Consider the following 22,369-nt stretch of genomic DNA (forward strand, 5'->3'; position numbering starts at 1 on the left):
TCAAGGGATGACTCTGCTATGTCCTCGCTTTATGACGTGACTCTGGGCAAATTACTTCACTTCTCTGAACTTCAATTTCCTTTTCTGTAAAATGGAAGTTTTCTGTGAAATATATTTTATGAAGGTGGAGACCTCATGTAAGGACAAAAATTAATAAGTGCACAGAAGGCACTGGGAACAGCCCCTGACATGTAGAAAGGACACAGAAAATGCCAGGTATGGTAATTGACAGAGATGGTGACAACAAAAGAAGGAGAGAGACCTGAGACGTCTTTAGGGACAAGAGGAGAGGTAGCAGAGGAAATCAGAGATGGAGAGATAACATCAAAGGGAGGAAAAGAGAGAAAGAGATCTAGATAGATAGGACAAATGGGGAGAAGGGAAGAGATGCAGAAATAACTGGCTTAGAAAAGGAGAGGTCAAGCCTGGTAGCCCACACCTGTAATCCCAGCACTTTGGGAGGCCGAGGCAGGAGGATCACGTGAGTTCTAGAGTTCCAGACCAGCCTGGGCAACATAGCGAGACCCTGTCTCAATAAAAAATTAGGTGAGCGTGGTGGTATGCACGTGTGGTCTCAGCTACTCGGGAGGCTGAGGCAAGAGGATCACTTGAGCCCAGGAATTTGAGGCTGCAGTGAGTTATGATGGTGCCATTGCACTCCATCCTGGGCGACAGAGTGAGACCCTGTCTCTAAAAAGAAAAAGAGAGATAAGCATAAAGAAGAGGAGGTGTGGACAGAGAAAGAAGAGTCACCAGGAGACAGAGGGACCTGGGACAATTGTTTTGGGGCCTTTTTTTTTTTTTTTGAGACGGAGTTTCGCTCGTTTCCCAGGCCGGAGTGCAATGTCATGATCTCGGCTCACCGCAACCTCTGTCTCCCAGGTTCAAGCGATTCTCCTGCCTCAGCCTCCTGAGTAGCTGGGATTACAGGCATGCGCCACCATGCCTGGCTGATTTTGTATTTTTAGTAGAGACAGGGTTTCTCCATGTTGGCCAGGCTGGTCTCGAACTCCTGACCTCAGGTGATCTGCCCACCTCGGCCTCCCAAAGTGCTGGGATTACAGGTGTGAGCCACCGTGCCCGGCCAAGGGGCCTTCTTAACCTTGGCTGCACATTAGAATTATCTGAGGTGCTTTTTAACAAAGCACAAATTCCCATGTCTCAGGCCAATTTAATCAGAATTTTGGGAGTGCAGTCTGGGCATTATATTTACCGGAGCTCCTCTGGTAACTGGAATGTGCAGCCAGGGCTGAGAACTGCTGGGAGGGAGACAGAGACATGGAGAAAGGGTTAAAGAAAGAGGAAGCTGCACCTTAAAGGGAGCCCCGTGCAGGAAGAGAGTCAGAGACTGAGTTGGAGACAGAGATACAAAGAATTGGGAGACAAGACTGGGTGAGGTGTCTCACGCCTGTAATCCCAGCACTTTGGGCGGCCGAGGCTGGAGGATCACCTGAGGTCAAGAGTTCAAGACCAGCCTGGCCAACACAGTAAAACCCCATCTCTACTAAAAATACAAAAAAAATTTAGCCAGGCGTGGTGGGCGCGTGCCTGTAATCCCAGCTACTCAGGAGGCTGAGGCAGGAGAATCGCTTGAAGCCAGGAGGTGGAGGTTGCAGTGAACCAAGATTGTGCCAGCGCACTCCAGCCTGGGCAACAGAGCGAGACTCTGTCTCAAACAAAAGAAAAAATAAAAAGAGTTGGGAGACAAGCATTCTTGGAGAAAAACTGAGAAAGGAGAGTGGGTTAGGCTGGGGGCACCCCAGGCAAACGGGCACTCATGTTCTTCTCTTGCACTCCAGGACTGGCTGTGGGCTTGGGGCTAGGAGCGCTGGCCGAGATGGCTAAGAAGTCCATGCCAGGAGGTCATCTGCAGTCAGGTGAGTGAGCCACACTGCCTGGGTTCAGATCCTGGCTTTGCTGTGTGACCTTCACCCCTCTGAGCTCCAGTTTCCTCATCAGGAAGATGGAGGTGGTGATAATTTACCCACCTCTTAGAGTCATTGTGAAGTGCTTTGAACAGGCCTAAACCACTATCAGGGTCATGATTAAGAGAAGCATATTAGATTTTTTTTTTTTTTTGAGACGGAGTCTCACTGTGTCGCTCAGGCTGGAGTGGAGTGGCACAGTCTCGGCTCACTGCAACCTCCACCTCCCGGGTTCAAGCAGTTCTCCTGCCTCAGCCTCCCAAGTAGCTGGGATTTAGGCGCATGCCACCACGCTTGGTTAATGTTTGTATTTTTAGTAGAAACGGTTTCACCATGTTGGCCAGGCTGGTCTTCAACTCCTGACCTCATGATCCACCCGCCTTGGCCTCCCAAAGTGCTGAGATTATAGCATGAGCCTCCGTGCCTGGCCACATATTAGATTATCTGAGAAAACATTTAAGCCATTGGGAGTTCCTAACTCGGAGCAGGAGCGGAAAGCTGAAAATAGAAGTGCCAGTGAGGGTCTGTGTACATCAGAGATGGAATCAGATGTGTAGCATTTGCCGTTATAAAAAATAAAAGTTGAGGGTAGGTGGAGGTTCCCTCAACAAGTCAATGTCTTAAAACAAGTGAGGGTGGATATTCCAGATTAAAAACAGATGAAAGAGACATTATTTGACAAATGGAGCATCTGAACCATGATTGCATATCAGTTTGGAAAAGACAGCCATGAAAGACTTTTTGGGGACAAATAGAAAATCTGAATATGGACTGAATGGCAGATGTTAGGGAACTGGTGTTAATTTTCTTACATGTGATTATGGTACTGTGATTGTGTAGGGGAATATCCTTATTCTTAGCAAAGCTTAAGTGCAACTACATGCAAGTGGGTCAGCAAAAAATAATAATAGTAAGTGTGTGGGTACATGCACAGATAAAGCAGACGAAGCAGAATGGCACCATGTTGAATCGAGGTGGAGGGTGTGCGGGTGTGCAGGTGTTCACGATATTATGCATGCAACTTTTCTGTTTGGATTTTTTCTTTCTTTTTTTTTTTGAGACAGGGTCTTGCTGTGTCACCCAGGCTGGAATGCAGTGGTACGATCACAGCTCACTGCAGCCTTGACTTCCCCGGGCTCAGGTGATCCTCCCACCTCAGCCTCCTGAGTAGCTGGGATTATAGACACGTGCCACCAAGCCCAACTAATTTTTTGTATTTTTTGTAGAGAGAGGGTTTTGCCTTGTTGCCCAGGCCAGTCTGGAACTCCTAGCCTCAAGTGATCCTCCCTGCTCGGCCTCCCAAAGTGCTGGGATTACAGGCATGAGCCACCACACCCAGCCTGGATATTTTTTTCAAAATAAAAAGTTGAGGGTAGGTGGAGGATTAGGGTTTGGGTAGGACCAGCCTGAGTCTACACCCCACTCTGCCACTTCCATGCTGTGTGACCCAGGGCTAGGTGCTGCACCTCTTTGAGTCTCTTGCTTTCTCACCTTGAAAATTAAAGGATTGATAATTCTTACTTCCTGGTGTGATTGTGGGCATTCAGCCAGAGAATCCACAAAGACACTTAGAATTTTGCCTGGAACAGGGCTAGATGCTGCACCTCTCTGAGTCTCTTGCTTTCTCACCTTGAAAATTAAAGGATTGATAATTCTTACTTCCTGGTGTGATTGTGGGCATTCAGCCAAAGAATCCACAAAGACACTTAGGATTCTGCCTGGAACAGCTCAATAATGAGCTTAATAAAATTTTATTTTATTTTAAATTTTATTTTAAGAGATAGAGTCTTGCTGTCACCCAGGCTGGAGTGCAGTGGTGCAATCATGGCTCACTGCAGCTTTGAACTTCTGGGCTCAAGAGATCCTCTTACCCTGGCCTCCTAAAGTGCTGGGATTACAGCTGTGAGCCACCACAACTGGCCCTCAAAATTAATAAAGGCTTAAGGATTGCTTTGTTGTGCTGTGCTTGCTTCGGCATCACATATAAATAAAAATTGGAATGAGACAGAGAAGATTAGCACGGCCTCTGTGCAAAGATGACATACAAATTCATGAAGTGTTCATATTAAAAAAAGAAAAAGAAATGCTTTGCCAAAGCTGAAATGTAATTTGCATATAAACCCAGGTACACATACCTGTAAGTGTATGGCTTGGTGCGTTTTCACAAAGTACATTTGTCTGTACCCAGAGTAAGAAACCCTAGAACAGCTGCTCTCAAACTTCTTGGTCTCAGGATCCCCGCACACCCTTAAAACTGATGAATGGATGAATAAAATGTGATAGGCATACGATGGAATATTATCCAGCCATAAAAAGGAATGAAGGGGCCAGGCGCGGTGGCTCACGCCTGTAATCCCAGCACTTTGGGAGGCGGAGACGGGCGGATCACGAGGTCAGGAGATCGAGACCATCTTGGCTAACACGGTGAAACCCCGTTTCTACTAAAAATACAAAAAATTAGCTGGGCGTATTGGCGGGCGCCTGTAGTCCCAGCTACTCCGGAGGCTGAGGCAGGAGAATGGCGTGAACCTAGGAGGCGGAGCTTGCAGTGAGCTGAGATCGCGCCACTGCACTCCAACCTGGGGGACACAGTGAGACTCCGTCTCAAAAAAAAAAAGGAATGAAGGGCTGACACATGCTGCAATGTAGATGAATCTTGAAAACACTAAGGCTGGTTGCGGTGGCTCACGCCTGTAATCCCAGCACTTTGGCAGGCCGAGGCAGGTGGATCACCTGAGGTGAGGAGTTCAAGACTAGCCTGGCCAATATGGCAAAATCCTGATTCTACTAAAAATACAAAAAATTAGCTGGATATGGTGGCGGGTGCCTGTAACGCCAGCTACTTTGTGGGGGGCTAAGGCAGGAGAATTGCTTGAACCTGGGAGGCGGAGGTCGCAGTGAACCAAGATTGTGCCTTTGTACTCTAGCCTTGGAGACAGAGCGAGACACTGTTTCAAAAAAAATAAAAATAAAAAACACTAAGTGAAAGCAACCACACACAGAAAAACCACATATTGAATGATTCCATTAATATGAAATGTACAAAATAAGAAAATCTGTAGGGACATAAAGTAGATTAGTGGTTGTCAAGGCCTGGGGAGATTGGGGAAAATGAGGAGTGACTGCTAATGGGTATAGGGTTTCTTTCTTTTTTTTTTTTTTTTTTTTTTTTCGTTTTTTGAGACAAGGTCTCACTCTATCACCCAGGCTGGAGTGCAGTGGCGGGATTATGGCTTACTGTAACCTCTACCTCCTGGGTCCAAGTGATCCTCCTGCCTCAACCTCCTCAGTAGCTGGGACTATAGGCGTGCACCACCATGCCTGGCTAATTTTTGTATTTTTTGTAGAAACAGGGTTTTACCACATTGCCCAGGCTGGTCTCAAACTCAAGTGATCTTCCCGCCCCGACGTCCCAAAGTGCTGGGATTACAGGCATGAGCCACCACGCCCGGCCAGGTTTCTTTTTTGAGTGGTGTAACTGTCCTAAAGTTGATTCTGGTGATGCTTGCACAACTCTGTGAATATACTAATAATCATTGAATTATATAATTTAAATGGTGAATTATAACACTATGTGAATTATTTCTCAATAAAACTGTTAAAATTAGAATGAGCCCCCAAAGAGCTTATTTATGTGGATTGTAGTTATCAATGTCTACCATATTAGAAATTAAAACTGAGAAATTTTTAGGCCAGGTGTGGTGGCTTACGCCTGTAATCTCAACACTTTGGGAAGCTGGAGCAGGAGGATCCCTTGAGGTCAGGAATTTGAGACCAGTCTGAGTGACATAGCGAGGCTCCATTTTTACAGAAAGTAAAAATATTAGCCAAGCATGGTGGTGCACACCTGTAGTCCCAGCTACTCAGGAGGTTAAGGCAGGAGGATCACTTGGGCCCAGGAGGTTGCGGTGAGCCGTGATTGCACCGCTGCACTCCAGCCTGGGTGATAGAGTGAGACACTGTCTCAAAAACACAACAAAAATACAGAGATATTTTTAAAACACAAGAGTACACACGTACACGTTCCATCAGCTGTCAGCCTAATGATGTCCTCACATGTCCTGGAGCCTCTGGAGAACTCCAGTGAATGTTCTTAGAGGCATGAGAGCAGAAAAGGGAAAATAACATCTTAATGTTATGATGAAAATAGTTTGATCTCTCAGACCCCTCTGAATGGTCTCAGGGACCCTCAGGGGTCCCTGGCCCACATTTCGAGAATCGTTGCCCTTCTCATGTCCCCACCTGGTCACTCCCCTCACCAAGGGTGACCTCTGTCTTGGCTCCTGGACCCTGGATTTGTTTGGCCTCGTTTTGCTCTTTATATCAGCGTAACTGGGTGATGATTTCATGCACCCGGCTGCTTTCACTCAGCATTACGTTTTTGAGACCCGCCTGGGCTGTTGTGTGTAGTGGTAGCTCATCTATTCAATACTGTAGTAGTTACTCTTTGACTCTCCTGCAATTTGTTTTAACTTATGTTTATTTCTCTTTCTTTCTTTCTTTCTTTCTTTTTTTTTTTTCGAGACAGGGTATTGCTTGGTTGCCCAGGCTGGAGTTCAATGGTGCGATCACAGCTCATTGCAGCCTCAACCTCCTGGGCTCAAGCAATCCTCCTGCCTCAGCCTCCCGAGTAGCTGGGACTACAGGCACATGCCACCATACACCCAGCTAATTAGAGACAGGGTCTTGCTTTGTTATCCAGGCTGGTCTGGAACTCCTTGACTCAAGCCATCCTCCTGCACTGGCCTCCCAAAGTGTTGGGATTACAGGTGCGAGCCAACAAGCCTGACCTCCGTATTTCGTTTTAGCCATTCCTGTTGGTGTGCAGATGATATATATATTTTTTTTAATAGAAAAAGGATGTCACTATTGCCCAGACTGGTCTCAAACTCCTGCGTTCATCCTGCCTGGGTCTCCCAAAGTACTGGGATTACAGGCGTGGGCCGCCGGCCTGGCCGCAGTGATGATATTTGTGGTTATAATTCTAATGGTTGTTCTCTCCCCAGAGGGTGGTTCTGGGCCGTACTCCAGCCCCTTCCTGTCGGAGGCCAATGCCGAGCGGATTGTGCAGACCTTATGTACAGTTCGAGGGGCTGCCCTCAAGGTTGGCCAGATGCTCAGCATCCAGGGTACAGCATGACCGACTCCTGACCCCTGACCTCCCTTCCACCCTAGCCCTACCCACCAACAGGCCCCAACTTCAGATACTCACACAGGGTCCCTCCTCACCTCTTCGCTTACTTCCCCCCTCGTTCCACTGTCTCCCAAGACAACAGCTTCATCAGCCCTCAGCTGCAGCGCATCTTTGAGCGGGTCCGCCAGAGCGCCGACTTCATGCCCCGCTGGCAGATGCTGGTGAGTGCCCAGTGGGGGAGGGCGGTGAGGGAGGCAGGCTCCATCTCCTCTGACCTGCCTGACCCTCCTGGCTTCACTGGCCCACTCCCTGCCTCTGAGCCTCACTTTCCACATCTGTAAAATGGGGATCACCAAAGTACACACCTCCTAGCATTGCTGTGGTGATTAAAAGAGAGAACAGCAGCCTGACTTCTCTGTGCTTCAGTTCCCTTCCCTGGGAAATGGCGATAGTGACAGCCACACCCACATCATAGGGTCACATAAATCAGTTTACACTGAGCACTGAGAACGGCCCCTGATTCACCGTGAGTAACATGCAGGTGTTAGCTGTGATTATTACTGTTTTTTTAATTAAAGGAGATCGTGTCTGTAATAGGTTGGCACGGCGCCTGGCACCAAGTAAGTGCCCAGGACATGAGCTGTTCTAATAACTGGGTAAGGCATGGAATCCAGGATTCCAACACCCACCTGCCCTCCCATCCCTGTTCTGCTTATTCGCCATGTGGCCCCAGGCAGGTACTGCCTCTCTCTGGGCCACTCTGAATAGGACCTGACCCACAGGAAGCCCATTGTGAATTTTAGCTCTTCTTGATCACATTAACTGTGAGTTAATAATACCATATAAGAGCATAATAAAGGATGGTTGGCCACGTGTGATGGCTCATGCCTGTAATCCCAGCACTTTGGGAGGCTGAGGCAGGAGGATCGTTTGAGCTCAGGACTTCCAGACCACCCTGGGCAACATAGTGAGACCTTGTCTCTACTAAATATAATAACAGTAATAATTAACTGGGCACAGTGGCATGTATCTGTGGTCCCAGCTATTCAGGAGGCAGGAAGATGGCTTGAGCTCAGGAGGTTGATGCTGCAGTGAGCCGGGAGGGTGCCACTACACTCCAGCCTGGGCTACAGAACGAGACCCTGTCTCAAAAAAAAAAAAAAAAAAAAGGATTGTTATGAGTCTTAACTATAAATAATAGCAATCCCCACAACAGCCCAGGGAGTCCAGGTTCAGGGGACACAGGCTGGGCTGAGCCTCATAGTCTGCCAGTGCCTGGTTAGTCACTTGCGCAAGGGAGTTCTCTCTGAGCTTCAGTTTCCTCATCTGTAAAGGGGGTGGCAGCCAAGAGCTTAGCCCAGGGCCCTGCATGTGGTGAGTGCTGGGGTTATCAACACGTAAAGCACTCAGCCTGGGGAATGAACTCTGCCATGATGATGATGGCTGTGACCACTCCCCGCAGAGAGTTCTTGAAGAGGAGCTCGGCAGGGACTGGCAGGCCAAGGTAGCCTCCTTGGAGGAGGTGCCCTTTGCCGCTGCCTCAATTGGGCAGGTGCACCAGGGCCTGCTGAGGGACGGGACGGAGGTGGCCGTGAAGATCCAGGTGAGAGGGGAGGCCGGGCAGGGTAGGGGTGGGCACCCTACTAGCCCAGAGAAGTGACTCCCACCTTCTCTCCCTCCTGTCTCCCTTTACAGTACCCCGGCGTAGCCCAAAGCATTCAGAGCGATGTCCAGAACCTGCTGGCGGTACTCAAGATGAGCGCAGCCCTGCCCGCGGGTGAGGTGCCCACCCACTCCTCTGCTGACCTCCCAAAGGGGCTATGCCCAGAGAGAGAAAGCAGGAGAGGGAGCCCAGAGGAGAGCACAGGCAGGGTGTGCTGGCGTTGTGAGCAGGAGTGTGAGAGACAGAAAGGACACCAAGGCGGGGAGAGCCCAGGGAGCATGAGCAGGTGTGGGAAAAGCCTTACGGATTTTAACAGAGCCTTAGAGAGACGGGAGCCCAGGGCCAAGATCCAGCAGCAGACTCTCAGAGGGTGTGCATGCAGGGAGGGAGCGGGATTGTAGGTGCGGCAGAGCAGAAAAGGACAGTCCTGGGGATGGCACGTGAGGAGTCGCCTAGAGAAAGGAGGGCGGGTTGTGTTCGTGTAAGAGACGGAGAGGCAGAGGGAAAGCCAGGCCCAGAAGTGAGATTCAGAGGCAGTGAGCAACGTGAGAGTCAGTATGAAAAAGAGACAGAATAGGGGCAAGCGTGACTCTGAAAGAGCTGCCAGGGACTGGGGTGCAGGCACGCGCAAGAGACAGCCCAGGAAAGGCTTCGGAAGACCCTGGGGAACCCTGCGGTGCTGTGAAGGATGAGGGAAATGTGTAGACAGATGATACAATGCAGGTCAGAGGCCTGAAGCAGGAGCTGCAAGGGGCAGCTGGGGAGACAGGAGAGGGACAGATGCACGTCAGAGGCACGGAGCAGGAGCTGCATGGGAGACAGGAGAGGGACAGATGTGGGTCACAGGCCTGGAGCAGGAGCTGCGAGGGACAGCGCGGGAGACAGGAGAGGGAGGGTTGGCAGGAGAAGGCATCCACCAGTGGGCGCCCGGGGCCCTTCCCTGGCTGACACACCTCCCCCGCAGGCCTGTTTGCCGAGCAGAGCCTGCAGGCCTTGCAGCAGGAGCTGGCTTGGGAGTGTGACTACCGTCGTGAGGCGGCTTGTGCCCAGAATTTCAGGTGAGCTGAGTGCCCTGAGCTTCCCTCCTTCCCTCCCTCCCAGGCTGGGTGGGAAGTAGCTGCCCCCTTAGCTTCTGGCAGCTGGAACTGTGGGGTAGGGCAAACTCTCTCTTTCTTTCAATCATTGTTCATCCATCCGTCCACGCATCCATCACTTCGCTTACCCCCTTTGTCCTCTGTGAGCTTGGGCAGGTCACTTCCCAAGCGGCAGTCTTCTCCTGTGTCAGATGGGCCACATATCCACGTGGTCCGACACAGGTACTTAATTACGCAATGACACACACTTACCTCTGCTGGACTGATGGAGAGCAAGGAGCCCACAGCACTGGGAGGTGGAGAGAGTGGGCTCCACAGCATCCCTTCTGCACTGCAGGTTGTGGGAGAAGGTGGTAGAAGCATTTTGAGAACAGGTTGGCATCATCACATAAGCCCTTATATTCACGAACTCTGCAAGCCAACGATTGCCTTCCCTGCTGAACACTCTAGGGACCCTTTTGCCAGTATCCACCATCAGACTATTCTAGAATGCTTGTATGCAACAACCCCAAACTGGAAACAACTCATATCCATCAAGTTTATCCAGCAGGGTGGACAAATAAGCAATGGTATATTCATCTGTGGAGTATTACATAGCAGTGAAAATGCATGAACTATGGCTACGTGGAACAATGTGGTTATATCTCGGAAGCATCCTGATGTGTAGCAGTTAATGGCACCTCAGTGGGGCCCTCCACAGTGTGGCTCACACATTTATTGACAGCCTAAAACGTGCCAAGCTTTCACGTGCTAGACACAGCGTGAAAGATCAGTAGAAGGCAGTGGTTAGAGGCACACACCCTAGACTCAGATGCGGGATGAAATCCTGGGTCAGCCCTTAACAGGTTGCGTGGCCTGCATCCATACAATCTGTACAGTGGTCTCCAGAGAGCATCCCTCACTGTGGAGTGAGGATGAAAGGGGAGTGAGCCGATTAAATGCCCCACATGGCTCCGGTTCATGAGGAGCAGTTCAAACATCAAGAGATTTTTATCAACAAGGACAAAAATACAAACCCCGAAGGAGGAACTCGAGGAAGAGAGTGCAAAGTGGGGTGATGGGCCAGAGACCCCCCTCCCCCACAGGATTCCCAGGTGCCCTTAGGATAAAACCCCACACCACCTTCCTGTTCCCCCTCACTCTCTTCCGGCCATCCCACGGGTCCTCAACCAGAGACCTTGCTCATATTCTCTGCCTCCCAAATCTTACATAGACATACTTATTTTATTTTTTTGAGACAGGGTCTCACTCTGTTTTCCAGGCTGGAATACAGTGGTAAGATCACAGCTCATTCCAGCCTTGACCTCCCAGGCTCAAGTGATTTTCCCACCTCAGCCTCCTGAGTAGCTGGGACCATAGGCACAGGCCACCACGCCCAGCTAATTTTTTGTATTTTTAATATTTGTAGTTCTTCGTAAAGATGTGGTTTCACCATGTTGCCCAGGCTGGTCTTGAACTCCTGGGCTCAAGCGATTCTCCCACCTCGCTGTCTCAAACTGCTGGGATTACAGGTGTAAGCCACCGCACCCGGCCAACACTTACCTCCATCTATAATCCGTCTGTTTGTGAGAGTGTGGTCTCGGGGTTGGGGGCCAGGTCCAGGGACTGGCTCATTCACTGCTCTGTCCCCAGCATCATTTAACACAGGGACGGACACAGAGGATTCTTTCCCGTTATTTACCTGTGTTCAGAGTAGTGATTGCAAGGACTGACCTATGGGTATCACTATAGACTTCACAGATTTTGTTTTTTGTTTGTTTGTTTTTTTGTTTGAGACGGAGTCTCGCTTTGTCGCCCAGGCTGGAGTGCAGTGGCACGATCTCGGCTCACTGCAAGCTCCGCCTCCTGGGTTCACGCCATTCTCCTGCCTCAGCCTCCCGAGTAGCTGGAACTACAGGTGCCTGCCACCACGCCCGGCTAATTTTTTGTATTTTTAGTAGAGGCGGGGTTTCACTGTGTTAGCCAGGATGGTCTCGATCTCCTGACCTCATGATCTGCCCGCCTTGGCCTCCCAAAGTGCTGGGATTACCGGCGTGAGCCACCGCACCCGGCCGACTTCACAGATTTTGATACCAGTGACTACTTTTGAGATGAATGAATTAATAAATTAATGAAAAAAGTAATGCAAAGGCTGAAATACACCTGAACTCATCCTTCTGGGGCAACCAGAAGTCATAGAAGGGTTTCGGGTAGGGAAGTGGTAACTGGGTTTCCAGCAGCACCCAGTTTAGAGGCAGGTGCAGAGTAGGCACCTTGGAGATACTTGTTAAATCTCAGTCCAGCCAGGTGTTGGTCATCACCCAGGGCAGACAGCAGCAAGAGATGGGCAGGAAGGAGGGCATGGCGCAGACTGTTCATGGAGGACTTCTGAGAGCACAAGGAGGAGGCCTCAAGCTGGGTCACAAGCCTGAAGCACGAAGTCCCCTTCCTCCCTTCCCTCCTGCCCCAGGCAGCTGCTGGCAAATGACCCCTTCTTCCGGGTGCCAGCCGTGGTTAAGGAGCTGTGCACGACACGGGTGCTGGGCATGGAGCTGGCTGGAGGGGTCCCCCTGGACCAGTGCCAGGGCCTGAGCCAGGACCTGCGGAACCAGGTATGCCGTCTGGTGGCACAGTGGGAAGGGCATGGCCCCAGGGCGGGTGGCAGGCTCGTGGTCCCTCTCCAGGCCAGCAGTGGCACCACAAGGGAGATCACACTGAGATGCCTGCTACTTCTCCCCACCCCAGATTTGCTTCCAGCTCCTGACGCTGTGTCTGCGGGAGCTGTTTGAGTTCCGATTCATGCAGACTGACCCCAACTGGGCCAATTTCCTGTATGACGCCTCCAGCCACCAGGTTGGTTCCTAGTGATGTGTGTCTGGGTACATTTGCTGTTGTAACAAATATTCCTTGATATTTCGGTAGCTCAACACAATAGCAGTTGATTACCCCCACAATAGGCAGGGGTGGCCCTTTTCCAAGTGGTGATTCAGAGGACCCGGCTCCTTCCCTTTTGTGGTTTTGCCATCCCTGGGGCCTTGCGATGCTCTGCTTCCCAAGGAAAGGGTAAGAGAGGGGTTGAGGGTAGCCCCCTGCCTAACTGCTTTGGCCAGAAGTGGAAAAAGTAATGCCCACGCTAAATACACTAAGCTTATCCTGGGGCAATGGACATACCACTTCCGTTGCCATTCCATCAGTGAGAGCTAGTCACACAGCCTACCTAGGTGCAAGGCATGCTGGAAAATGAAGTCCCTGGCTAGGCAGTGGTTCCTGGTGGCAATGTGACAGCACAGAGGGGAAGTACAGCTTTTGGAAGGCAGTTAGCTATCACTACCACGCTCGTCATCCACACAGAACACAACATCACCTGCCCCTGCCTCTTGACAGCAATAAAAAGACATCCCTGACCCTTGCCTTCTCAGAGTGCCCAGTCCAGTGGGGGGGACCTGGCACCATACAGCGATGACCTAGAGTGGTTCGTACCAACCACAATGAGGAGCACAGGCCAGATGGGTCAGGACCGGGATGGGGGAGACACAGGCAGAGGGGTGGGGGCTGGAGTTGGGGGAGGCACAGGAAGTTCTGGGATCCCAGGGAAAGTACCTGACTCACTGTGGGGTGAGCAGGGATTAAGGGAGGCTTCTTAAAGCAAGTGCCATTAAAGCTGGGACCACTGAGAGGCTGAGGTGGGAGGAATGCTTGAGCCCAGGTCGAGGCTGCTGCAGTGAACGAAGATCGTGCCACTGCACTCCAAGCTGGGTGACAGGGCGAGACTCTGTCTCACACACACACACACACACAAAGCTGAGACCAGAGGCTGAGCGTGGTGGCTCATGCCTGTAATTCCAGCACTTTGGGATGCTGAGGCAGGAGGATCCCTTGAGTACAGGAATTTAAAACCAGCCTGGGCTCTATTTAAAAAAAAAAAAAAAAAGGCTGAGACGGGACAGGGGAAAAGGAGACAACCACCCAGAGAGCAGAGTGTTCCCAGCAGAGGGCAGGGGGCGTATGAAGACCTGTAGTGAAGGTTTGGACCTGCAGACTTGAGTGTCGGTGGATACATCATTACCTTTATCAGGGGTTGCCAACTGGTTTTCCAAAGTGGTCTATCCCCATTTTGTCCCCAGAGGGGTCTTTCTAAAGCACAAATCTGGTCAAGATATCCCTCCTACAGCTTCACAGCCCCCTCAGAATCAAGTCTGAACCCTTTGCTGAGCATCCTGTGACCCCACGGAGTCTCCAGCCCCAGTCCCTTGCCCCTTCTTTCTCCACAATGTGCATACACCCTGTGTCCCCTCCTAGGCTCATACCCCAGGGATATGTTTACCCAACTCCAAGTGATAGGAGTCCTGACATCAATTTATTGGTTTCCAACAGCACTTTTTTTTTTTTGAGACAGAGTTTTGCTCTTGTTGCCCAGGCTGGAGTGCAATGGCACGATCTCAGCTCACTGAAGCCTCTGCCTCTGGGGTTCGAGAAATCTCCCACCTCAGCCTCCCGAGTAGCTGGGATTACAGGTGCCCACCACCATGCCTGGCTAATTTTTTGTATTTTTAGTAGAGATGAGGTTTCACCATTTTGGCCAGGCTAGTCTTGAACTCCTGACCTCATGATCCACCGGCGCTTTTTTTTTTTTATGGAATAGATGATGTCAGTATGTCACAGATGGGAGGGATCCATATTATTTGGGGACTTTTCTTTTTTTTTTTTTGAGATGAAGTCTCGCTCTTGTCACCCAGGCTAGAGTGCAATGCTGTGATCTCGGCTCACTGCAACCTTCGCCTCCCAGGTTCACGCAATTCTCCTGCCTCAGCCTCCCAAGTAGCTGGGATTACAGGTGCCTGCCACCACGCCCAGCTAATTTTTGTATTTTTAGTAGAGACGGGGTTTCACCACATTGGCCAGGCTGGTCTCGAACTCCTGACCTCAGGTGATCTGCCTGCCTTGGCCTCCCGAAGTGCTGGGATTACAGGCATGAGCCATTGCGCCCGGCCTTGGGACACTTTTGTTTGACATTTATGTGTGCATTTGCATGAACGCCCAGTAGAAACACTCTCTCTCTCTCTCTCTCTCTCTCTATATATATATATATATATATAATTTTATTTATGTATTTATTTTGAGATAGAGTTTTGCTCTTGTTGCGAATGGAGGCTGGAGTGCAGTGGCACAATCTCGACTCACTGCAACCTCCACCTCCTGGGTTGAAGCGATTCTCCTGCCTCAGCCTCCCAACTAGCTGGGACTACAGGCGTGCGCCACCACACCCAGCTAATTTTGTATTTTTGTAGAGGTGGGGTTTCACCATGTTGGCCAGGCTGATCTTGAACTCCTGACCTCAGGTGATCTGCCTGCCTTAGCCTCCCAAAATGCTGGGATTACAGGTGTGAGCCATCATGCCCAGCCACCAGTAGAAACAATTTCTTTTTTTTTTTTTTTTTTTTTTTTGAGACGGAGTCTAGCTCTGTCACCCAGGCTGGAGTGCGGTGGCGCGATCTCGGCTCACTGCAAGCTCCGCCTCCCAGGTTCACGCCATTCTCCTGCCTCAGCCTCTCCGAGTAGCTGGGACTACAGGCGCCCGCCACCACGCCCGGCTAATTTTTTGTATTTTTAGTAGAGACGGGGTTTCACCGTGGTCTCGATCTCCTGACCTCGTGATCCGCCCGCCTCGGCCTCCCAAAGTGCTGGGATTACAAGCGTGAGCCACCGCGCCCGGCCGAAACAATTTCTTACTGTGGGTTGTGGTCAGTTCAAACTCTACTGCCCTAGAAACATTCTTAGAGGTGTTCATTGAGCACAAAAATTAGAAACAGGCCAGGTGAGACTACTCACTAATGTACTCTCTGCACTTTGGGAGGCTGAGGCGGGAGGATCACTGGAGCCCAGTACTTCGAGACCAGTCTGGGCAACATAGTGAAACCCTATCTCTACAAAAAATGTTTCAAACTTAGCCAGGTGTGGTGGGGTGCACCTGTGGTCCCAGCTACCCAGGAGGCTGAGGCGGGAGGATCACTTGAGCGTGGGAGTTTGAGGCTGTAGCGAGCCATGGTCGTGCCACTGCACTCCAGCCTGGGCAACAGATCAAGACCCTGTCTCAAAAAAAAAAAAAGTCAGAAACAGAGTTTATAACTAATAAACATATTTAAAAAGAAGGAAAAAAAAATCAGAAACAACCCCAGTATTCCTCAGCCAGATAAATGCACTGTGATAGATTCACACAACGAAGTCCTTACACAGCAGTGTGAAATGAGTGACTGAGCTGGAGCGACACGTAGCAACAGGGATAAATCGCAAAACTATGCTGGGCAAAAAGCACAAGTTGCAGGAGAACGATAGTAAATACCACTTCTGTGAAGTTTAAAAATATGCACACCATTACTCTAGATCGTTTACAGCTGTACACATACATAGAAAATATAGAAATGCATAAATGAGAACTTCAGGAAATAATTTAATAATGATTGTAGGAAAGAGGTGACCCTGGGGACCTGGGGGAGGTGTGATCAGGGCGGGATACACAGGAGGCTCCACGTGGATGGGGAGTATTTTTTTTTTTTTTTTTTGAGATGGAGTCTCACTCTGTTGCCCAGGCTGGAGTACAATGACACAATCTCGGCTCACCCCAACCTCCACCTCCCAAGTTCAAGCCATTCTCCTTCCTCAGCCTCCCGAGTAGCTGGGATTACAGGCACGCACCACCGCACCTGGCTGATTTTTGTATTTTTAGTAGAGATGGGATTTCACCATGATGGCCAGGCTGGTCTCAAACTCCTGACCTCGTGATCCACCCACCTTGGCCTCCCAAAGTGCTAGGGTTACAGGTGTGAGCCACCACACACGGCCAGATGGGGAGTATTTTATATTTTAGGCTGGGTGGCGGGATTTGTGAGTATTCATTTTACTTCTCTGTATCTTTTATTATTCTCTGGATTTTTTTTTCTGGGTCTAAAATTTGCTATTGCATAAACAATTAGAACTAAAAAAAAAAAAGCCTTCAGCTACCTTCTGGGGGTTGGTTGGAAATGTGGAGATGAGGCCAGGAGCCCAGCGAGGCAGCCAAACAGGGACTCTGGCAGGAGCAGGCAGGGTCGTGGGGAGAGAGACAGATCCTGGCTGCCTCAATAGACAGTGGGAGTGTGAATGGGATCCCAGCATTCCTTTCACCATTCCTTGCTTCCAGGTGACCCTGCTGGACTTTGGTGCAAGCCGGGAATTTGGGACAGAGTTCACAGACCATTACATCGAGGTGAGTCTCCCCCAGACCCCAGGGCCTCTGAAAGTCTGAGGCTCAAGTCATATACTGAGGCAGAGGAGTAAGAAGGAGAAATGCGGTTTCTGGAATTAAGAAATAATAAATAACAGTAATACTCGTAGCAACTAGCACACACCAAGCACTTAACATGTCAGGCTCCATCTTTAGTGCTTACGTATAGTAACCAATTTAAACCACACAGCAACACAATGCGAAAAGGACCGTTTTTAGGCCCGTTTAGGCCAGATGAAGTAACTGGGTCCTGGAGAGGTTAAGTCACCTGCCCAAGATCACAGCAGACTTGGGATTCAAATTCAGGTAGTCCAGGTCCAGAGCCCAAGCTTCCAACCACTGCCCAGGTCCCTCCTAAGACAAAGGCCCACAGTGACCATCCTGTCACCTCTCCAGACCCCATGCTGTCCAGGGCCCTGGTGTCCAGGCCAGGTGTGTGTCCCTGGGGGCAACTCTGTCTACAGGAGGTGCTTCCTCACGTGCTTGGCTCTCCCACCCACTGGGGTCAGTTTGTCTTAGAGGCTGCAGAGAACACCATTTCATTCATTGTTGAGATTGGACATTTGCCCTGGGTCCTCTAATCATGTAGCCATCAATCTAAACGTTTTCTTTTCCTTTTTTTCTTTTCTTTTTTTTTTTTTTTAATTGAGACAGAATCTTGTTCTGTTGCCCAGGCTGGAGTGCAGTGGCGCGATCTTGGCTCACTGCAACCTCCACCTCCTGGGTTGAAGCAATTCTCCCGCCTCAGCTTCTCGAGTAGCTGGGATTACAGCCACCACGCCCGGCTAATTTTTGTATTTTTAGTAGAGATGGGGTTTCACCATGTTGCCCGGGCTGGTCTCGAACTCCTGACCTCAGGTGATCCTCCTGCCTTGGCCTCCCAAAGTGCTCGGATTACAGGCATGAGCCCTCCTGCCCAGCCAATCTAAACGTTTTCTGACCCCTCCTCTGTGCCCAGCTCTATTCTAGGGAAAGCTGGAGACACAGCAGTGACCTGGGCCCAGCCTAGGCCCCTCCTCACAGAACTCATAGTCAGTGAGGCGACAGTGAGGACCCAGCATGGACAGGGCTGGGATAGGGGAAGCACAGGGGACTGTGAGCCCAGAGGAGGAGCCTGAGCCAGCCTGGGGAGCCAAGGAGGGCTTCCCGGAGGAGGGAGTGTCAGCGTTGAGACCTGAGGGATGAGGGGGGCCAACTGAGAAAAGGATCAGAGGGTATTTCAGATAGACAACATGTGCCAAAGCCAGGCGGTGATAAAGGACATTCCCATTACAGCAGCATTTCTCAGACTTGGATGTGCATGTGAAGCCTGGTGATCCTGTGCAGGTGCAGATTCTGGTCTGGAGGTGGGCGTAAGATGCTATGTTCTGACATGCACCCATGTGAGGCCAATGCTACCCGTATGGGTACCACATTTGTAGTAGTAAGGCCCTAGAGGACCCAAAGGAAGCTCCCATTCTGACTGGGAGGGCAGGTCAGGGGGCAGCACAGTGACGAGGCTGCAGCAAATCACTGTGGATTTTAGAGGCTGCGCTCTGCAGCTCGTACTGTATCCAGGTGCCCTGCGGAGCCATGGAAAAGATTTGAGCAGGGAAAGGATGCAGTCAGAATTTGAAAACTCCCTCTGAATAAGAAGTGGTCTCAGGCCAGGCGCGGTGGCTCACGCCTGTAATCCCAGCACTTTGGGAGGCCGAGGCGGGCGGATCACGAGGTCAGGAGATCGAGACCATGGTGAAACCCCGTCTCTACTAAAAATACAAAAAATTAGCTGGGCGCAGTGGCGGGCGCCTGTAGTCCCAGCTACTCGGGAGGCTGAGGTGGGACAATGGCGTGAACCTGGGAGGCGGAGCTTGCAGTGAGCCGAGATTGCGCCACTGCACTCCAGCCTGGGCGACATAGCAAGACTCCGTCTCAAAAAAAAAAAAAAAAAGAAGTGGTCTCTAAGCCTGGGGGTGGGAGCCCAGGGCAGCTGTGGAGAGGGGCAGAGGGGTGGCTGGGAGATGCCCAGCTGGCAGTCCATGGGAGCAGACGGGCTATCAGTTGGGGACAGAGGTGTCTAGGGATCTGGCTTGGGGACTGGTGGGTCCACCTCTGAGACAGGAACAGGAAGAGGAGGTGATAACCCCTTACACACAGGCCCCTTGGGGCCCTCTCTGCCGGCCACTGAGGCACGAAGCTGAGGCCCTTCTGCTCCCCACTGACACCCTCCCCTCCCACCCAGGCCTGCAGCCTTTGCCGCTTTATAAAAGCCCCGGCTTCTGAGGACCACAGGCCTGACAGATGGCCAGACAGGCTTGGGCAGGGGGAGCAGAGAGGGAATGGAATTAATCCTGAATCCCCCTCCTCACAAAAAAGGGCAACCCAGTAGTGAGTGGTGTGACCCAGGTTTCACTCCCTACTCCAGGTCTGCTTCCCCTTCTGTGAAATAGGGACCCCTGTGCCCACCTCTTAATAATGGTAGATTATAGTATTTACAGTACTTCCTGCATGAGACACAGCGCCAGGCATGCCACAGGCATCACCTTCTTTATCCTCCCAACAGCCCCATGAGGAAGGCACTTTTGGCATCCCCACTTCACAGATGAGAAAGTGGAGGCCCAACAGGCCGGCAGGTGGCAGAGCTGGGACAGTACCCTAGCCAGCTGGCCCCAGCTGGGCGTCTCTCCATGCCCACAACTCCTGCCTGTGTGTGTGAGCTCATGGCTAGAGAGCTGCTCTGCTCCACACGCTCATTTGCTAAAGCAGGGTTCACCCAGGGCCTCCTGAGCACCAGACCCTGTGCCCCGTGCGACTAAACCCAGCTGGGATCCTTGCTCTCATGGGGCTCAAAGTCCAGTGTGGGAGACAGAGAGGTGGCCCCTGGCAACTTTGGATGCCATTCTGGGTCATGCTCATACCCATCCAGTTGAGTGTTTGGACTCACCAGCAGCCCTGACACTTGTTCCTTGCACTGTTTCACTGTGGCAGTTCCCGGGCAGGCCCCACATTGCCGGCTAGATGGGCAGGATCCCTAACCACCTCCACTCCCAGGCTCTGGAACAGTCTTTAAGGGAGTCACAGACAGGCAAAGGTGGGAGCAGGAAGCTTCCAGGTGAGGGAGGGCCCAGGCAGATGAGAATGGAGGTGGGTACATGGGAGGCACAGGCTTCCAGCTCCTCTTCTCCAGAGCCCCCTTGAGCCCCGGCCTTTGTCCCTCTAACTCCCACCCGTCTCCCCAGGTGGTGAAGGCTGCAGCTGATGGAGACAGAGACCGTGTCCTGCAGAAGTCCAGGGACCTCAAATTCCTCACAGGCTTTGAAACCAAGGTGGGGAGACACTGGGGGAGAAAGGGGCTGGTGTCTGTTGGTGGGGTGCAGTGTGGGGCTGCTTATCTCCACTGAGGAACTCGAGTAGGTGATGGGGCATGTCTATACCCAGGGACTGGGGGACTCTAGGAGGGGCTTGTCTCCACTAGGGAGAATGGAAGCTGTGTGTCTATAACTGGGTAGTGGGGGACTCTGGGAGGGATGCTTATCCATGCTGGGGGCTTTGGGGAGGAGTTGGGGGAGGTGGCTGCCTGACTCCTCAGGAACCCTGGGAACATGGGCACTGTGGATCTGTTCGGGGGTCGGGGGCCGCTTCTCTGTTGTAGAGAGAGTAGAGGGCTACTTGTCTGTTGGAGGCTCTGCAGGGAAGTGAGGGGTGCTTACTCGGGGAATAGGCAGCTGCTTGTCTAGTCCAGGCTCTGGAAGGAGCGGAAGCTGCTCACTCTTGGGGGAGTCGGGGTTTGTGTTAATGGTGGAGACTGGAGGGAGTAGAGGCTACACGTTGCTTCTGGGTTATGCAGAGGGCTCTATGTCCACACTGGCTGCCTTTGCTCTCCCCCCACCCCCACTCCCAGGCATTCTCCGACGCCCACGTGGAGGCAGTGATGATCCTGGGGGAGCCTTTCGCCACCCAGGGCCCTTATGACTTTGGGTCGGGGGAAACTGCCCGCCGCATACAGGACCTCATCCCGGTGCTGCTGCGGCACCGGCTGCGCCCCCCACCCGAGGAGACCTATGCCCTGCACCGCAAGCTGGCAGGGGCTTTCCTGGCCTGTGCCCGCCTCCGAGCCCACATCGCCTGCAGGGACCTCTTCCAGGACACCTACCACCGCTACTGGGCCAGTCGCCAGCCAGACGCAGCCACTGCCAGCAGCCTCCCCACCAAAGGGGACTCCTGGGCGGATCCCTCATGACAGTCTCCATGGGGGAATTCAGTCCCCAGAGCAGGCCATACCCTGCTGTAGTGCCTCTTATCCCTTCCCCGTCTGCCCTGGGTCAGGAGCCCCCTTGGGCTTCCCAGTCTTGCCTGGCTCTCCTCCTTGGCCCAGGAGCTCAGGATCCCTGGGGCTGGGGAACTCCCAACTTCGTGCCCTAGATCCTGCACCTCCCCACTCGAAAGTGGGCATCCGGGAACTCTAAGCCAGGGAAGCGGTTAACTTATCTTTGCCAACATTTGAGGGAGCCTTGGGCCCCTGCATGCCGTTATGCAGATCGGACTCAACGGGGGAGCCCTCACCTCTGCCTCAAGTCTCCCGTGGAAGGCGAGATGGTCCTGGAGGCAGTCCTCACCTCTGCCTCCCTCGCTCCTTCAACAGCTGCCTTCTCCCGGGTTCCAGCCTCTCAGTGTGTTGGAGAGGTAGGGGTGCGGGGTGGGGGGAGCTGAATCTTCAATCGGAATAAAAGCATCCCTCCCCTTCCCCCAGCTCTTTTCTCTACGCTACGGTTGGGGGGAGAGGGGGAGGAGCTCGCCAGCGGCCTCCAGGTGCAGATGGCCAGCCCCCCTACACCCCCTTGTCTGAAAGCCTCAGCCCTGCCTGTGCCATCTGTTGCCGGGAACCTCCTTCTCGCCTTCCCCACCCCCCCACGTGCTGACCACCTGCTCTAAGGGCTGTGGCAGCTGAGGCCTCCCCCACACACAGTGCCTCTTGGCTGCGGGCTCCCTCCCCTCGCTCCTGGCAACCTCTCCTTTACTAATGGGCTCTAATGTCCCTGCCAGCTGCTTTGCCAAACCCACAGGATTGGCGTAGGGGGCGGCGGGGGCGCCGTAGCGGCCAGAACCGCGCCCTGGTCCCACCCCGGCGCCCCCGTTCCCAAAGCCGAACCGATCGCGCATCAGGACGCCTTGGTCTGTTCACACCCCCTCCCCTTCCTTGCAAAAAGTGCCTCGTCACCGCTTCTGCACGCCCCCGCCGGGCTGGGGAACCATGGGGTTAGCGGGAAGATTTGGGGGTGTGGGGCGGCAAGGCGCCCCTAGAAGCAACTCTTTCGGACGCGGAGCTGGAGGGGA

General features: G+C 52.1%; 2 protein-coding genes and 1 non-coding gene across 12 annotated transcripts in view; all 3 read left to right on the forward strand.

The window, feature by feature from the left end:
• COQ8B (coenzyme Q8B) overlaps positions 1-21,299 on the forward strand; it is a 26,195-nt gene extending 4,896 nt beyond the window's left edge. For 6 of the 9 annotated variants that reach the window (XM_032172861.2, XM_032172863.2, XM_058426933.1 and 3 more), the window contains 11 exons: positions 1,800-1,877; positions 6,932-7,054; positions 7,195-7,280; positions 8,522-8,662; positions 8,755-8,836; positions 9,687-9,780; positions 12,266-12,407; positions 12,541-12,648; positions 16,973-17,038; positions 20,275-20,361; positions 20,937-21,299. In XM_032172861.2, coding sequence (XP_032028752.1) covers positions 1,800-1,877; positions 6,932-7,054; positions 7,195-7,280; positions 8,522-8,662; positions 8,755-8,836; positions 9,687-9,780; positions 12,266-12,407; positions 12,541-12,648; positions 16,973-17,038; positions 20,275-20,361; positions 20,937-21,275 — 1,346 coding nt within the window. In that variant the 3' untranslated portion in view covers positions 21,276-21,299. Of the gene's footprint in view, positions 1-1,799; positions 1,878-6,931; positions 7,055-7,194; positions 7,281-8,521; positions 8,663-8,754; positions 8,837-9,686; positions 9,781-12,093; positions 12,408-12,540; positions 12,651-16,972; positions 17,039-20,274; positions 20,362-20,936 lie in introns of those variants that run through there. The other 3 variants (XM_058426934.1, XM_032172865.2, XM_032172866.2) reach the window with 3 other exon arrangements.
• Positions 3,888-3,996, forward strand: LOC116481292 (U6 spliceosomal RNA). The gene has a single exon (XR_004251468.1). It is a non-coding gene; the product is annotated as a U6 spliceosomal RNA (small nuclear RNA).
• Positions 21,300-21,605: 306 nt separating the features above from the next.
• Positions 21,606-22,369, forward strand: part of NUMBL (NUMB like endocytic adaptor protein) — a 29,354-nt gene continuing 28,590 nt past the window's right edge. For both annotated transcript variants that reach the window (XM_032172868.2, XM_058426936.1), the window contains exon 1: positions 21,606-21,718. In XM_032172868.2, the coding sequence (XP_032028759.1) occupies positions 21,629-21,718 (90 nt within the window). In that variant the 5' untranslated portion in view covers positions 21,606-21,628. The remainder of the gene's footprint in view (positions 21,719-22,369) is intronic.

This window comes from Hylobates moloch, unplaced genomic scaffold (genome assembly GCF_009828535.3).
Source record: "Hylobates moloch isolate HMO894 unplaced genomic scaffold, HMol_V3 SCAFFOLD_13, whole genome shotgun sequence".
NCBI lineage: Eukaryota > Metazoa > Chordata > Mammalia > Primates > Hylobatidae > Hylobates > Hylobates moloch.